Below are 18,669 nucleotides of genomic sequence, written 5' to 3'. Positions count from 1 at the left end.
GGCTGTGAGGCAGTTATGAAGCAGTCATGAGGCAGTTATGATGCAAATATGATGGCGTTATGAGACAGCTGGATGGTGAGGCAGACGCATCCTGTTCAGCCGTGCCTCCATCTCAGGACCACCTCACCGCAGGCAGGAGACGGTGACTGAAACCCTGACACTGACACCAGACCCTCTCCTCCCCCAGGCTCCGGCCTGCTCCAGTACACAGGCAGCTCCTACCTGGCGTTTGAGGGCCTGCAGGTGGGCGCTGAGAACAGCCTGGTGGTGAGGTTCCACACCAGCCTCAGGCAGGGAACCCTCCTCTATGTGGACCAGGGCTCTAGCAGAGACCTCTTCTTCATGAAGCTCTTCCTTCTGGACGGAATGCTGCAGGTCAGAGGTCACCCTGAACACCAACATTCTGGAACTGGAATAGAGAGTAGCTATCTGAGTTCTTAATACAGGATATACAGTCATATACAGTTCAGCTCTATAACCTATAACCTCTTTTATATACAGTATAGATACTTCTGCTTCGGCCTACAGACACATCTGTCATATAAAGTAATACACAGTACATATACTTCTGTCAGTATACAGTAATACACAGTACAGATACCTCTGTCAGTATAAAGTAATATACAGTACAGATACCTCTGTCAGTATACAGTAATACACAGTACATATACTTCTGTCAGTATACAGTAATACACAGTACAGATACCTCTGTCAGTATAAAGTAATACACAGTACAGATACTTCTGTCAGTATACAGTAATACACAGTACAGATACCTCTGTCAGTATAAAGTAATATACAGTACAGATACCTCTGTCAGTATACAGTAATACACAGTACATATACTTCTGTCAGTATACAGTAATACACAGTACAGATACCTCTGTCAGTATAAAGTAATACACAGTACATATACTTCTGTCAGTATACAGTAATACACAGTACAGATACATCTGTCAGTATACAACAATATGCAATACAGATAAATCTGTTAATATACATACATATACATTACAGCTGCCTCTGTCAAGATACAGTGCAGATATTGCTGTGCCTTTAATACTAGATACCAATGATCAGTTCTTGGGTCAGCTTCTGTTTATCATTCCTGTATAAACTCCTCATGCTAATTTGAGTGCATAGTCCGGAATGGAACGGAACAGTCCGGAACATCTAAAAAAGAACACCTAATGCCTTTGACCTCTGTGGCCCTGGAGAGGCGTGGCCGCACCGAGCGTCTGGCCCTCCTGCCCCCCGCCTCAGTCACATCTCTCCCCCCTGACCACGTTTCAGTACGCCTTCGCCTGCAGCCCGGAGGAAGGGGTCCGCCACGTGAACACCTCCATCCGCGTGGACGACGGGCTAGCCCACGTGGTTTACGTGAGGTAAGACCACTCTCCGTCCTGTCCTGCTGACCAAGGCCCGGCTCGCACACTCTGACTCCCCAAGGCCCGGCTCGCACACTCTGACTCCCCAAGGCCCGGCTCGTACACTCTGACTCCCCAAGGCCCGGCTCGTACACTCTGACTCCCCAAGGCCCGGCTCGCACACTCTGACTCCCCAAGGCCCGGCTCGCACACTCTGACTCCCCATGCTGGGCGTGCTGATCGGCACATCTGCTGTCTCGATGTGTCAAAACATATTCTCCCCAAAACGAATGATGGGAGCTGGTTTCCATGATGGAAAGGGGATAACTGCACCAAGCAACGTATTAAAGCAGCCAGCCTTTAAAGCCATCCTGCTTCAAGGCAGAAATGGCTTGATCCAGAGCCAATTATTCATCTAAAGTGTATTAATCTGTCATATCTGTTCTTCAACAGAATAAAAACTAGCATCACTGAAAATGCTACAGCAGCACAAATCAATCATCATGCCCCAGTGCCAGCCCCTAAAAGACCTGGCAGAAACAGAACTGTGAGGGGGAGAGAGGGAGAGGGGAGCGGGGAGGGAGCGGGGTAGGGAGAGGGGAGTGAGAGGGGGGGGTGGATGGATCTAGGTTTCAGCTCCACCAAAACAAATTCTTTGTAATAGTGTGATGGCCCTGGTCGCTCCGTCTCTCACGGCACTGCCCCTGCTCTGCCCGGGGGATGGCACTCCCCTCACATCACTGCCCGCCTCGTTATAGCGTTTTAATATATCTTCCCGTCAAAGACAATTTTCTATATGTTTAATAGAAATCCGGCGGGGCTGGCCGTTCAAGGTCTCGGCGCGGCGCGCTGCCCTCTGGCTGTGTGCCAGGCCTCTCTGGCAGAGCGGTCCTGAATTAACCGCTTCTCCTCCAGAGGAAGGGCTTAGGGAGCTGGAGGTCACTGCCCCACGTGGAACACCACCGCCTGCAAATTACAGGCTTAGCAAATCAGGCTATATTGCTTCCCAGACACCCTCCTTCCCGTCCGCGCTCCTTGTTCACTTCCGTGCGGACACCCGGGGGGGGTGGGGGGGGGGGGGGCAGGGGCTCCACATCTGTGGACAGACAGCCCTCCAGCTGGACGTAGTTAGCCCAGAATCTGCACTTGGGTAATTATCTTCTGTCCCCTGTTGTTCGGAAGGCGGGAATTAGCTTTGGAGAGCTCCCAGAGGCTGACGCATTCAGAGCAAGACACACAAGGTGTCGAAAAAAAGAAAGAGAAAGAAAGAATATATAGTGTGCAGGAGAACAGTGTGAATGCACAGTGTGTCTGATTTGGCTCTGAGCTGTCGTCTGGGCATTTATTTAGCCCACAACGCTTTACGAGTAGAATTATAATAATCTTATTATTACCGCACTGCCTTTAATGGCCAATTGTACGAGTGTGTTTGAAGAGGGATAAATCTCCATGAAGAGAATATGAGCTGGATTTGCAAGACATTACTTCCCAAGCTCACAATACCCCCGGAGAGCCATGCGCACCACTATCTAGTTCATGGATATTTTGGTCCATTTTATTTGACTGCTTAACTATTATCACATAGCAGTGTTGTCCAAGTTACTGTACATACTCACCTACATATCAGAGGAAGTGACCAAACCTAATTGAAGACTTGTGTATGTCGTTCCTCCAGCGTGAAGTCTAATTTCTCCTACGCGGTCTGTCATGTCCATCTGGACTGGCACTGTGGTTAGCCAACACTGAAATGGAGCTCTGCTTTATTCCCCTCATTTCCCTCAGACAGTAATTTCCCAGAATCCATAAAAAAAATCCATAGAACTCTAAACGGTGGGATGCAAATGCTTCAGAACAGCAGGGAAGTCCTGAAGTGGCGTTCAGCTGTTTGACGAGGGGGGACAGTTAGCTGTGTGGCGGCTCGAGGGATTGGAGGGGTCTGACTTAAAGATCCCATGGCAGGCTGTTTTTGGATGCTTTTATATAGGTGTATCTGAAGTCTCTTTCCCAAAATTCAGCCTTGGTGCAGAATTACAGCCACTACGAGCAGTCCCACAGTGAGCTTTCCTCAGGACGTGCCATTTCTGTGTCTGTAGCTTTAAATGCTAATGAGGAGGAAAGGGGCTAACTGCCATGCTTCGGTCGTTTGCAAGCCTTGATGTCTCTCGAGGAAAAAACAATATCGCGCTCGTACGGTCATAGCTCATTTTCTCATTGGCAGGCCAAATTCTCTGGGCGGGCAAAACAGAGAAAGGGGAGGTAACCTTTCCCCTTATGACGACGTAAGGGGAAAAGTCCAGATCGGACCATTTGAGCTTTCATTTTCTCAAAGGCGGAGAAGAATACCCAGGGCTTGGTTTACACCCATCAACATGTCTAGCCACTGGGGGACCAAAGGAAGGCTAGGGGAACTCATATTAATGTTAAATAACCTCATAAAGTGACATTTTCATGCCATGTGACCTTTAAGGGTTTCAGTCTGAACTGGCGATGCTAAGTGTTGGGGCAGAGTTGATTCTGGTGTGACTATGTTGATGTGCAGATACAGCAGAGAAGTCTTTTACTGGCTGAACAGGAGCATTCGACTCAAAAACACATGTTTTCGTCTCAACATAATTATGTTACAAGGAACGATATAATGTCACCGTAAATACTGTATGTAAAGGCTGGAGGGGATTTGTTGCTGATGCAAAGTCAATGCAAACAACTGCAGTGTATGAACCTGGGCCTCACTGGAAGCTAATGTTATGGTGGGAGAATATTAAAGTGTGCACATTAGGGGAGAGCCTTTGCTTGTATAGTAATTGTGTTCTCCTCAGGCTATTGTGAAATATCTTATTAAAATAAACTGTTCTGTATGCTTAACAATATTTGTTAAATAACATAATTAATTCAGTATATTTACAACTACTAAATAAACGTATTAAATCTGAATAAATGAACCCTAATGCTAAACAAATTGTTTGTCTAAATCATGCGGAGGTGATTTCAGCTTAACAGCACCTCCATGGGCTGAGACATCATCTACCAAATAGGTTAGAATATAACCTCAATATATTATAGACAAACCACCAATCTGTGTTGAGGTGGACTGAGTGTGAGGTTTGCTGCTGACAGACAAGGCCTGGCTCCATGTGAAGCTGAAGTGACCGTGTCTGGGTACCAGGGGGTCAGAAGCAGGCAGAGTAACTACTGGTCTGGACTCGCCCTTCAGAGGACCAGTCATCTCTTCATAGGGGGCCTGCCTCACAGATACCAGCCCTACCAGGTAAGATCACACACTGTTGAGGTCATTACAGACTGTAGTACTGGGTGATATGACATTCTGCATTACTAGGTGATATTACATAGTGCATAATGAGGTGATATGACATACTGCATTACTAGGTGATATTACATAGTGCATAATGAGGTGATATGACATACTGCATTACTAGGTGATATTACATAGTGCATAATGAGGTGATATGACATACTGCATCACTAGGTTATATTACATAGTGCATAATGAGGTGATATGACATACTGCATTACTAGGTGATATTACATACTACATTACCAAGTGATATTATTACCAGGTAACTTTACATACTGCATTACCAAGTGATATTATTACCGGGTGATATTACATACTGCATAATGAGGTGATATTACATACTACATTACCAGGTGATACTATTACCAGGTAATATTACCTACTGTTTCACCAGGTAATGTAATAGACTGTATAGCTAGGTATGATAACATATTATTTAGGTAATATTACATGTCATATAACCACATCATTTGACATACTGTTTAGGTAATATAACATGAACTGTCATGTAATAGAACATTCTGTATTATCGGCTAATATAACATACTACTAGTGGATATTACCTTCTGTATTAGCAGGTAATACAACACCCTGTAGAACTAGGTAATACAACATACTGTAGTACCAAGTACTACTACATACTGTAGTTCCTGGTACTACAACATACTGTATAGTACCAAGTACTACTACATACTGTAGTTCCTGGTACTACAACATACTGTATAGTACCAAGTACTACTACATACTGTAGTTCCTGGTACTACAACATACTGTAGTACCAAGTACTACTACATACTGTAGTTCCTGGTACTACAACATACTGTAGTACCAAGTACTACTACATACTGTAGTTCCTGGTACTACAACATACTGTATAGTACCAAGTACTACTACATACTGTAGTTCCTGGTACTACAACATACTGTATAGTACCAAGTACTACTACATACTGTAGTTCCTGGTACTACAACATACTGTATAGTACCAAGTACTACTACATACTGTAGTTCCTGGTACTACAACATACTGTAGTACCAAGTACTACTACATACTGTAGTTCCTGGTACTACAACATACTGTAGTACCAAGTACTACTACATACTGTAGTTCCTGGTACTACAACATACTGTATAGTACCAAGTACTACTACATACTGTAGTTCCTGGTACTACAACATACTGTAGTACCAAGTACTACTACATACTGTAGTTCCTGGTACTACAACATACTGTATAGTACCAAGTACTACTACATACTGTAGTTCCTGGTACTACAACATACTGTATAGTACCAAGTACTACTACATACTGTAGTTCCTGGTACTACAACATACTGTAGTACCAAGTACTACTACATACTGTAGTTCCTGGTACTACAACATACTGTATAGTACCAAGTACTACTACATACTGTAGTTCCTGGTACTACAACATACTGTAGTACCAAGTACTACTACATACTGTAGTTCCTGGTACTACAACATACTGTAGTACCAAGTACTACTACATACTGTAGTTCCTGGTACTACAACATACTGTAGTACCAAGTACTACTACATACTGTAGTTCCTGGTACTACAACATACTGTATAGTACCAAGTACTACTACATACTGTAGTTCCTGGTACTACAACATACTGTATAGTACCAAGTACTACCTTAAAGTTGATACCGTGTTAAACCTGCAGTGGTTTGTTTTGCTACGTATTTCAAAGCAACAGTCTGGAAAATAATATGTATTTATTTATTTTGTTCCTTCAGGGAGCAGAGCCTTTTCACAACTACACTGGCTGCATTGAAATAATTGAAATTAATAAACTGAAGGGATTCTACGCATCCAATGCCATTGCCGGGAGCAACGTAGAAAACTGCAGGTAAAATAATTAGATTTTCAAAGAGCCATCGTCTTAATAATATTCCTTCTCTTTGCAGACAAACCTTTGGTTTGGAAGAACTTTCTGTTCCCTTGGCACACAGTCACACCACACACACAAGCCCACATTCTCCCTCACACACACACACACACACACACACAGACACGCACAGACACGCACAAGCCCACATTCTCTCTCTCACACACACACACACACACAAGTGCCATGGGTATAATATCTCCAAATCTCTGATGTCTATGTCAATTACTGTAACAGGTTTGGACCCAGCTTTGTCTGCGCAAGTCGTCTTGTTAGAGCGACATGCAGCATACTGTGGAGACAGTTTGAGTTGTAGGAGGAGTTCCATGCCAATAATCCTGGTACTTCTCATGCAGGGCACACTCAGAAAGTGGAATCTGCCAAATTGAACCAATGTATTTGAACCGACTGATCAAATCAAGCCAGTCATAATGAATGACGTTGGAGAATCACATGGGACATATTCAAGGGTAAACTTACTTCCATTTAGAAGTCTCATCCGAGCCGTTGATGCTGTTCAGCCGAGCTCACTAACTATGGAAGTCGCCACATCGATGAAGTTGTCAGTCAATCAACAACATGAAAACACCTCAACAGCACCGAGTATACCCCGGGTGGAGGTTCACACCTGGCATTTAGAGAGCTGTATCTGGGCCAGGTGGTTGTGGTTAGGCCCAGATACAGGTCCAGACAGGGATGAGAGGTTTGTTGTGACGTGGATGGACTGGAAAAAACAAAAACAGCGGGGTTTTGAAAATTCTAAATATTAAGATCTTTCAACATATTGAATGATTCATATTCAGTCAGGTTTTGAATATGAAACCAAGCTGTCAATATTGACAAAGATCTCCCATGCCCTGACCCAAAGCAATGCACCCTTTCAAAGGATGAAAGTGATTTGAAAGCTACATGGTAGACAATGCAAATACACACTAAACACTAAACTCAGAGAACATGAAACAGGAGGTAAATTCATGATCCCAGGAATGACTCTGCATGCAACGTTTCCCCTGATCGCCTTGCTAAGGTGTAATCTTAAGCCTTACCAAAAATCTGCACAGTAAACATTTTTCTGTTTCTATGTTTATTTAGTTCTTTTTTTGTGTTTAGTGATTCTATCATTTGTGTTTCTGTTTCGGTTTAGTGTTTTTATTTCTGTTCAGTGTTTTCTAGTGTTAAGTGTTTTTTATTTCAGTTCAATGCTTTTATTTCTGTTTATAATGTTTAGATTTTCTAGTGTTTAATGTTTTTATTTCGGTTGTGTGTTTCTAGTGTTTAGTGTTTCTTCTTACTGCTTCTAGTTTTTAGTGTCTTTATTTCTGTATAGTATTTCTAGTGTTAAGTGTTCATATTTGTTTTAGTGTTTTTAGTGTTTAGTGTTTATATTTTGGTTTAGTGTTTCTAGTGTTTATACTTTGGTTTAGTGTTTCTATTGTTTAGTGTTTATATTTTGGTTTATTGTTTCTAGTGTTTAGTGTTTATATTTTGGTTTAGTGTTTCTAGTGTTTAGTGTTTACATTTTGTTTTAGTGTTTCTAGTGTTTATGTTTTGGTTTAGTGTTTAGTGTTTATATTTTGGTTTAGTGTTTCTAGTGTTTAGTGTTTACATTTTGGTTTAGTATTTCTAGTGTTTAGTGTTTACATTTTGGTTTAGTGTTTCTAGTGTTTAGTGTTTATATTTTGGTTTAGTGTTTCTAGTGTTTAGTGTTTATATTTTGGTTTAGTGTTTCTAGTGTTTAGTGTTTACATTTTGGTTTAGTATTTCTAGTGTTAAGTGTTTATATTTTGGTTTAGTGTTTAGTGTTTATATTTTGGTTTAGTGTTTCTAGTGTTTAGTGTTTACATTTTGGTTTAGTATTTCTAGTGTTTAGTGTTTATATTTTTGTTTAGTGTTTCTAGTGTTTAGCGTTTACATTTTTGTTTAGTGTTTCTAGTGTTTAGTGTTTACATTTTGGTTTAGTGTTTCTAGTGTTTAGTGTTTATATTTTGGTTTAGTGTTTAGTGTTTCTGTTTACGTCTGCTCCGTGCATGTGGAGAGAAGCTCTGGACGCGCTTTTTATTTTTCCTGAATGGCCAGTCATCTACTTGTTTAATCAATAACACAAATATTCAATTTGTCGGCTAGAAAACTATTTCAACCGTCTCAATATGAATATAAATAAACAGCCAAGAAATGTCAAGTAAATAGGCGCATATGTTACAATGACTCTGCTACAGCTAAAGCTATAATTGACTATATTTAAATATGCACACTGTATAGCTACAGCTTACACAAGATACATATTTAAATATACATGAAGCTATATGCTTTAGTTGTTGTGGTTGTGAAAGGGATGCGTTTCTTCTCCAGGCTGCTAGATAATGATATGTGTTGCTGTGAGCAGGGTGTTAAAGACTCCCACAGGTACGTATGGATCCCTGCCAGAGCTTTACAAACACAGGGGAGATACGCTAACTAAGTGATTTCAGCACCTTGAGGATTAGTGAAGTTAAACCATGAATTTTACGATTTTACTGTGCTGGAAAATAAACACGACAAACATTCTGGTCTTGGTTGCTTCATTCAGCTTTGCATATCCATCGTGCAGTTTTCAAAATGCTCTTTATGAGCTGAATCTGTAATTCGGTGATTAATAAGATTCTTTTTCTTAAGAAAGTGGTCTAAGAACCCACTTGTCAACTGGTATTATCATCTGCTCCATGAATGGTGAAACCTTTTAACAACGGCTCTTTCTCTTCACCTGTGTCTGGCTTCAATGTCTTCTTAGGTCTGGCTTTCTTACAAATACCTCCGACACCTCAAAGTGGCGTCCCGTGGAGATGAGTACCCAGCCCGTCCATCTCCCTGCCCCACGCCCCCCCCAGCCCCCCCAGCCCACCAGCCCCCCAGGCACACCGAACCAGACTGTCTGGACAGTGTCGACGCCCACGCAGCGCCCCCCTGGCTGCCACGGCAACCTCTGCCTGAATGGAGGGACGTGTTGGGAGCCCGCAGGAGGGCCGCTGCCCGTCCGGTGTGACTGCCCGCTCCACTTCACAGGACGCCTCTGTGAGAAAGGTAGGTCTGGATTCTGAGCCGGAATCTGAGAATGAGTCTTGAGGCATCGGAGTCTGCCTATGAATCTGAATAGTAATATGAAGCTAAATATAAATGTGTATATTCAAGCCAGGGCAAGTAAGTCTTGCAAACCTAGCAATTTTAGCTAGAGTTCGAAAGGATTCAAACCAAAATAGCCACCCCTCCTTCAAAGCCACTCCTCCAAAACACATGAACGCTGCCTGACAGGAGGTAGGTAGACAGACAAGTTGCCCGGCCAATCATTGCATTCGGTTTGAATGCCGTCTAATCATTAGTGCCGGTCCTACCTTAATGATTGGCCATGTTTACTACAGTCCTGTGACGATATCGGATTGATTTAATTTTACTGTCAAACGTAGATTTATTTGTTGCTATCAGGATGTGAAGTGTATTCGAGAAAAAAAGTGCTTCTCATCAAAATTAACCTGACTTTAATATGCACTGTACATTACAAACTTGACTCTAGTACACTTGTACTGCTCAGGATGAATGTCCTAGAAGCTGTTTGGATATAACTTGAAAACTAACACTTGAGCAATAAATATGTCATCCACAACGTTGCCAAAAAAAGGGAACGGCCTTGGAAGTCTAGCAACATCTTCGACAACAGCTCACTCTCTCAACAATACCAGTTATTTCTTTAATGGACCTTGAGAGAATGTGGAATGTCCATATTCCATATGAATGCAGACACAGTGCCTTCCTATCATTCAATGGCTGAGCTCAACATGCATTAGGCACATAAAAGCAGGCAAGGACACAAACCATGTTTGTCTGTTTATGTCAGGCCACTGTGCAAGTCCACATTTGTGTACCTACAATGGGCGTCGGGGCAGAAAACAAGTTGCCTTAGTACAGTGGTTCTTAACCCTGGTCCCTGCTATTAGTAGACACACGGTCCATCACACAACCTCAGGACTCCCCGACACTGATGACAGGGCGGACGGATCCCGAGGCGCTACACAGCCGTCCACAGGAGGCAGATGTGGAGAGGCGCTACACAGCCGTCCACAGGAGGCAGATGTGGAGAGGCGCTACACAGCCGTCCACAGGAGGCAGATGTGGAGAGGCGCTACACAGCCGTCCACAGGAGGCAGATGTGGAGAGGCGCTACACAGCCGTCCACAGGAGGCAGATGTGGAGAGGCGCTACACAGCCGTCCACAGGAGGCAGATGTGGAGAGGCGCGACACAGCCGTCCACAGGAGGCAGATGTGGAGAGGCGCTACACAGCCGTCCACAGGAGGCAGATGTGGAGAGGCGCGACACAGCCGTCCACAGGAGGCAGATGTGGAGAGGCGCGACACAGCCGTCCACAGGAGGCAGATGTGGAGAGGCGCTACACAGCCGTCCACAGGAGGCAGATGTGGAGAGGCGCTACACAGCCGTCCACAGGAGGCAGGTGGACCATAAAAAGGATTCATAAGAGGGTGATGGTGGAGAGCCAGAGAAGTATGACCCTGTCCAGCCATGATCCCCTCCAGGTCTCAGGAGAGCGAGAACATGACCGGGACTTTCTGAGGCCCGTGTCTCAAGTCACCACGTGCCCCCCACCTCAGCCCCTCCCATCAGTTCTGTCGGTGCTGACAGGGAGTCGAATCAAACGCTCCTTAGTAGCTTCTGCACCATTCCAGTTGGTCAAACAGCAGAGAGGTGCTTCTCATCAAAATTAACCTGACTTTAATATGCACTGTACATTACAAACTTGACTCTAGTACACTTGTACTGCTCAGGATGAATGTCCTAGAAGCTGTTTGGATATAACTTGAAAACTAACACTTGAGCAATAAATATGTCATCCACAACGTTGGCAAAAAAAGGGAACGGCCTTGGAAGTCTAGCAACATCTTCGACAACAGCTCACTCTCTCAACAATACCAGTTATTTCTTTAATGGACCTTGAGAGAATGTGGAATGTCCATATTCCATATGAATGCAGACACAGTGCCTTCCTATCATTCAATGGCTGAGCTCAACATGCATTAGGCACATAAAAGCAGGCAAGGACACAAACCATGTTTGTCTGTTTATGTCAGGCCACTGTGCAAGTCCACATTTGTGTACCTACAATGGGCGTCAGGGCAGAAAACAAGTTGCCTTAGTACAGTGGTTCTTAACCCTGGTCCCTGCTATTAGTAGACACACGGTCCATCACACAACCTCAGGACTCCCCGACACTGATGACAGGGCGGACGGATCCCGAGGCGCTACACAGCCGTCCACAGGAGGCAGATGTGGAGAGGCGCTACACAGCCGTCCACAGGAGGCAGATGTGGAGAGGCGCGACACAGCCGTCCACAGGAGGCAGATGTGGAGAGGCGCTACACAGCCGTCCACAGGAGGCAGATGTGGAGAGGCGCGACACAGCCGTCCACAGGAGGCAGATGTGGAGAGGCGCGACACAGCCGTCCACAGGAGGCAGATGTGGAGAGGCGCGACACAGCCGTCCACAGGAGGCAGATGTGGAGAGGCGCGACACAGCCGTCCACAGGAGGCAGATGTGGAGACGCGCGACACAGCCGTCCACAGGAGGCAGATGTGGAGAGGCGCTACACAGCCGTCCACAGGAGGCAGATGTGGAGAGGCGCGACACAGCCGTCCACAGGAGGCAGATGTGGAGAGGCGCTACACAGCCGTCCACAGGAGGCAGGTGGACCATAAAAAGGATTCATAAGAGGGTGATGGTGGAGAGCCAGAGAAGTATGACCCTGTCCAGCCATGATCCCCTCCAGGTCTCAGGAGAGCGAGAACATGACCGGGACTTTCTGAGGCCCGTGTCTCAAGTCACCACGTGCCCCCCACCTCAGCCCCTCCCATCAGTTCTGTCGGTGCTGACAGGGAGTCGAATCAAACGCTCCTTAGTAGCTTCTGCACCATTCCAGTTGGTCAAACAGCAGAGAGGTTGTGGTAAACTGGGAGGAGCGGGCTCTAGAGGAGTGTGACATCCAGCCTGTGTACTTTAGCCTCGTACCTTAGAGAGAAACAATAATACCTGTAGAAGAACGGAATTTCATATTCCTGATATTCATATCGAAGCGTCCTCCTAGGCCATAAAAGCCTTTCCACTGCCTCCCCTCCCTTGCTGACTAAACACATTTAAGCAATGTCAATAAGCCGATACATTGGTGCAAAGGTAATTTGCTGAGCCATAAGTTCATTCATCTGTATTGATGTGAGATCAGACCTTTCCGTTGCTCGACCAGCTCTGTTGAGTTCATCGAGTCTCCCGTTTCCCAGGAATACAAAATGCAGAGGAAACAGAGTTTTGATTGTTTTTGGTGTTTTTTTAATTTTTAATTTTTTTAAACCTTGTTTAGTGTTCTTTCAAAGTCCTTTGAACAATCATATTTACAGTTTACACGTTGTCTTACCAGCATGGTGCTCATAAATTAGCAATTATTTTCAAGGTCTAATCCAGATCCTCTAACCGTAATATTACATTTCATCTTTAATGAATGGGTGTTTGACGCCAAAGGCCAATCATCATAAATCAGGAATCCAAATGTCAGCTTTTTGATCCCATACCCAGCGATACTGCTGCAGAGATCAATAAGGAGTGTGGGTCGACTGGGTGGTGTGGGTCTGGGGCTTATCAGCGCAGCGAGCAGTGCTGCGGATTATCAGTCAGAGTGATGGCAAGCCTCATATCTCCTCCCACATCAGCTCTCCAGAGCCGCCCCAATTAGAGGAGGAACTTGGTCCAGCGAGGTGTCTCAGAGCCAGGAGCCAGCCACCTTCCAGCTAGCACCACAACTCCTCACTTGTTTGACGTTTCTTCAGCTCAATTGAAAAAAGATTGTAATGGATGGCTTCTACAAGGTGTGTAATGATATAATTTGGTAATGAGTGTGATTATATTTCGGGACAATTAAAAATAATTATCCTCCTGGCTGCTTGGTGTGATATCTAGAGTTGTGCGCGTAGCACTAGTTGGGGAGGAGAGTGGAAGCTGCGAGTGCAGCGGCTTTGACGAGCGTGTTCTCAGGGCCCCGGGACGAGAGCCTCAGCTGCCGAACGCCGTTTCACGACGCCGTCGCCGACCTCCCAGGGCGCACGCTTCACCGTGGTGCCCCGCGGCCCAGCGAGTCCCGTCGCCGTGACGATAACCTAGGTAGCTAAGTGGCTGAACGCGAGGTGCTCAGCAGCGCTCCTGCAATCCTCCGCCGCGCGCTCTCCAAGTGCTCGTTTGCAGATGATTAAGTCATCTGGGGAAATGTGATTTGTCTCTCCAGGCGCGGAGGCTGAGCAACAGGGGCCTTGTTTCCAAGCGCTGCTCTCCCTCCTGCTCAGCCCCATGGGAGCGTTCATGTAATCACCAGACGATGAGATGTTAAGGAATGGCTCTGAGCCGAGGGGAACGGCCTCTGAAGATAAATAATCCCCCCTGATCACCAGCCTCCCCGATCCTAACCCTGTAACACACACACACACACACAGACACGCACATACGCACACACACACACACCACCCACACACACCAACATGCACACACACACACACACACCACCAACATGCACACACACACACACACCACCCACACACATAGACATGCACACACACACCAACATGCACACACACACACACACACACCACCAACATGCACACACACACACACACACCACCCACACACATACAAATGCACACACACATGAACACACACACAACCCACACACACCAACATGCATACACGCACACACACACACACACACACCATCCACACACATAGACATGCACACACACCTGAATGCATGTCCAAGATTGGGGGAACACATGTTGCAAGACCTGTGGTCATCGGCGGTATGGCAGGTTGCTGTTATGTTCAGAAGCATGAGGTACTAGGAGGGGAGAACTTGGACCACATGGAGCCTCCTGTGGTGATTCAGTCTTGTCCTCGATGGAAGACAATAACACTGACTTTAATAAAACTCAAACATAGAGTTATAGCTTTCAAATGGATCTCCCAGATACAAAGGCCAATTTGCCACGGTCATAGACTTTTTCATGGATCAACGTGGACAGCTAACCTGACAAATCATAACATCTCCCTCCCAGACGTTTTGCATCGACAATATCTCCTCCTATAGTGTGACATTCTGCACACTTGTGATGTACAGGCGTCGTCAAGAGTAACCCCACCCAGGCATCAATCACCCGCCATGTTTCCTTCTGCTAGCCGTCACCGTCCAGGACAAATGAGTGACTAAGCATTCCATTCTCGATGCTTTTATGCTCCCTCCCTCCTCCACTCCTCCACCATCCCCTCCATCCCCAGGATATAAACTGAGTCGGTGCTTATCCCACGCTTCATCACACTCGTAAAGCAGCCCCTAAACACCAGGCCTGGCGCTCTGCTCCTCTTTCTGCTGAGTAAGAGGGAGAGGCACTGGAGAGAGGCCATCCAGTCTTGCAGTATTAACACAGTGCAATCTCATGCCGCCACTCATTCAATAACGTGCTTTGCCAGTCTCACAGCCTCTCACACACACCTCCACGCTCTCCCAGCCTCACACACACACCTCCACGCTCTCCCAGCCTCACACACACACACCTCCACGCTCTCCCAGCCTCACACACACACCTCCACACTCTCCCAGCCTCACACACACACACCTCCACGCTCTCCCAGCCTCACACACACCTCCACGCTCTCCCAGCCTCACACACACCTCCACGCTCTCCCAGCCTCACACACACACCTCAACGCTCTCCCAGCCTCACACACACACCTCCACGCTCTCCCAGCCTCACACACACACCTCCACGCTCTCCCAGCCTCACACACACACCTCCACGCTCTCCCAGCCTCACACACACACCTCCACGCTCTCCCAGCCTCACACACACACCTCCACGCTCTCCCAGCCTCACACACACACCTCCACGCTCTCCCAGCCTCACACACACACCTCCACACTCTCCCAGCCTCACACATACACCTCCACGCTCTCCCAGCCTCACACACACACCTCCACGCTCTCCCAGCCTCACACACACACCTCCACGCTCTCCCAGCCTCACACACACACCTCCACGCTCTCCCAGCCTCACACACACACCTCCACGCTCTCCCAGCCTCACACACACACCTCCACGCTCTCCCAGCCTCACACACACACCTCCACGCTCTCCCAGCCTCACACACACACCTCCACGCTCTCCCAGCCTCACACACACACCTCCACGCTCTCCCAGCCTCACACACACACCTCCACGCTCTCCCAGCCTCACACACACACCTCCACGCTCTCCCAGCCTCACAAACACACCTCCACGCTCTCGCTGGGCCACACACCTGCACACAGTCACACACATTCCCCCGTCTCACTTGCTAATGCACATCGTAGGCGAATGCACACACAAGTGCATGGTCAGACACACACACACAGACACACAGACACACTAGCCTGCAGAAGGCTTTCGCAAGCTGTTTCTGTGCTGACTGACAGAGTGTGTGTGTGTGTTACCACAGCAAGTTTGCAGGGTGAAAGCAACGCTCTCTCTCACTTCGCCCCTTATTAAGTCACGACGATGGGACAGGGAAGATGACTTAAACAGGCAGCCCTGCTGCTCCTTGCTAATTATGGAGATGCCACGCAACCCACTGGCTCGTGTAATAGAATTGTTTACTTTTTATATGATATGTTTATGTAGTATCGGACATGTTTGATTCTGTGACAGAGGGCGGTACATTCCCCTCATACACACACACACGCATCCACACTCACCCCGTCACACACACACACACACATCCACACACACCCCGTCACACACACACACATCCACACACACCGCCATCAGTAACTGCCATCAGTTCATTGATATATTTTACATTGGGTTTCTTTTGTGTGGTAGGTTGTCGTGCAGTTGTGTGTGCATGAATGTTGTGTATCCTGCATGATGTTCTGGATGGCTTGGGGTGGAACTAGTTTGTGTGCACTTCCCGTGGGACCATTTTTGGTGAACACACTGAGACAAAAGGATCTGCTATGCAGCGCGATAAGCGCATTCCACAAGCAAATGTGTTGATACCTGTTAAGTTAATTTACTATTGAAGCTGTAAGAAATGTGTTGAATATGTGTTAAAGATACAAGATCCGGGTTTAGCTCTTTTAGTAATAAGCTGCCAACGAGGTATGTTGAAATGTTGCCTGTTTTAGCTAACTTAGCCTGATCGCTTGCTGTGTTAAGACAGTAGCTAGTGTTAATATTAAAAGCCTAAGAAAACTGGAGATTTGTATTTGCGTTTTATAGTTGCTGGTGTTTTCATGTCATGTGGACATCAGCTATTAAGGCGTCTGTCCCCAGTGTGCCCTCATGCAGACCAGATCAGGCCCAGTTAGTGTTCAGCCATGCCCAGCCAGCCCTGTGTAAACCATTATTGTTTGATAAATGGTCTTCTCAGGGAAGACACAGTGGGTCGGGACCCTGTCAAAGAAACTCTGTTGAGTATGTGAGCGTTAAATTGAAAGCTAAGTGATCACGAGAATTAGCCAGGGAGTAAATGGCCGGGCCCAGGGGAAGGTGAGACGTGCGGTGGCAGAGCACTGGAGCAGGAAATGAATCCGACCTGCTCGCTATCAGTCATGACATCACAGGAAAGCCCATAATTAAACAGGCGGTGGTTGTCTTAAGGGGTTGGTCAGCACTTCTATCCACGATACCAAACACTAAATCCGATAGCTGCTAGGTATGCTGCATTACGACCTATCACAAAGCCCCTTGGCATATGTTTTTTTTTCTTTCTGGGAAATGTGAGAAATTACGCATAGAAATTAAAACAAAGGTTTAAAAATAATGTTGTCCTCAAATCAACTTTTTTTTTTTTTTAACACAACTATTTCAAATGGCAATTTCGAAAATATATGCTGACATTTGTACTTCCATTACAGTCTGGTTGTCTTCATTATGCCTTATTGGTGGGTATATCGGGACAAACGTATATTTATGTTCCGTTTGTGTAGTCGTTTATCATAGTTTACATTCCGCGCCAACGTTATAACTTCTGTTTGTTCCCCAGTCTTTTCAGCTATGATTAATAACGCCCTTGACTGGAAACACACGCCACAGAAACAAGGGAGCGTTGTGCTTCCCAAAGCTCTCCGTTTGGTACACGAGGAGAAGCAGAGCAAGGGCTGCCCGTGATAAATGACGACTTTGAATGATTTATTTCCCGTTCGTTAAGAAGACATGTCGCTATGGCAAAGTACAGCTTTTTACTTCCTGCTTCCTGGTATGTTTTTTTTTATTTATTTGTTAAACGAGGTGACGTTTGATCTCATAGCCCTTGTCATCCCTGAGATGACAACAACAACAACAACAATTCAATGGAAGAAACATTGGGGGGAGCAAGTGAAGGAGGGATCCTCTCCTCCAGAGATGGTTGGGTTATGCAGAGACGTGCAGACCAGAGGCTGGAGACAATCCTCCAACAAGAAAAGAAAAATGTGCAGAGTAAAGATGGTGACATTCAAACATGTGAGCTATCCTCTCTTGTCCTCCTCTCATCTCGTCTCGCGTCCTGCTGTACACCTGGAGCCTGCTGTCCTTTGTGTAAAGGCCAGCAGATCATTACAGGCTGGTGGAGTGTGTGACCTGTGAGGCTCCCTGCCCCCCTCAGGGAGATAAGACGACAGCTCCTGGACCTGATGGGCCTGCTGACTGCAGCGTTCTCCTCACACTCTCTGTCAGACTGGGGGACATGGACATGCTACCACACACACACACACACACACGTACACTTACCTGCTCACACACACGCTCAGGAGACTAAGCCAAGGCTGCACAAACAACGAACACAGCACCGTGCTCTCCAAACTCACAGTAATGAACTCCTCCTCCCTGTTTTCAGACGCCGCCATCTTTCTCCCCTTCTTCAACGGGTCGTCTTATCTGGAGGTGCCTCCCCCTTCGTCTCTGCTGCAGCGGCCCCGGGCGCCCGGGCATGACACGGCCCCCGGGGCCGCCAGCTCCTCTGGCTCCACCGCTTATCCTGCTCCCTCC

The 18,669-nt window shown here is 46.4% G+C and overlaps 1 protein-coding gene across 1 annotated transcript in view; it reads left to right on the top strand.

The window, feature by feature from the left end:
- eys (eyes shut homolog) overlaps positions 1-18,669 on the top strand; it is a 171,744-nt gene that overhangs the window by 106,895 nt on the left and 46,180 nt on the right. Inside the window, exons 32-37 of the mRNA XM_067236547.1 lie at positions 188-375; positions 1,294-1,385; positions 4,482-4,632; positions 6,441-6,553; positions 9,360-9,649; positions 18,518-18,608. Of these exons, the coding sequence (XP_067092648.1) occupies positions 188-375; positions 1,294-1,385; positions 4,482-4,632; positions 6,441-6,553; positions 9,360-9,649; positions 18,518-18,608 (925 nt within the window). The remainder of the gene's footprint in view (positions 1-187; positions 376-1,293; positions 1,386-4,481; positions 4,633-6,440; positions 6,554-9,359; positions 9,650-18,517; positions 18,609-18,669) is intronic.

Source organism: Osmerus mordax, chromosome 5 (assembly GCF_038355195.1).
Source record: "Osmerus mordax isolate fOsmMor3 chromosome 5, fOsmMor3.pri, whole genome shotgun sequence".
Classification (NCBI taxonomy): Eukaryota; Metazoa; Chordata; class Actinopteri; order Osmeriformes; family Osmeridae; genus Osmerus; species Osmerus mordax.
Note: the sequence above shows the minus strand (reverse complement) of the source record. Positions and strands in the feature narration are given on the sequence as shown.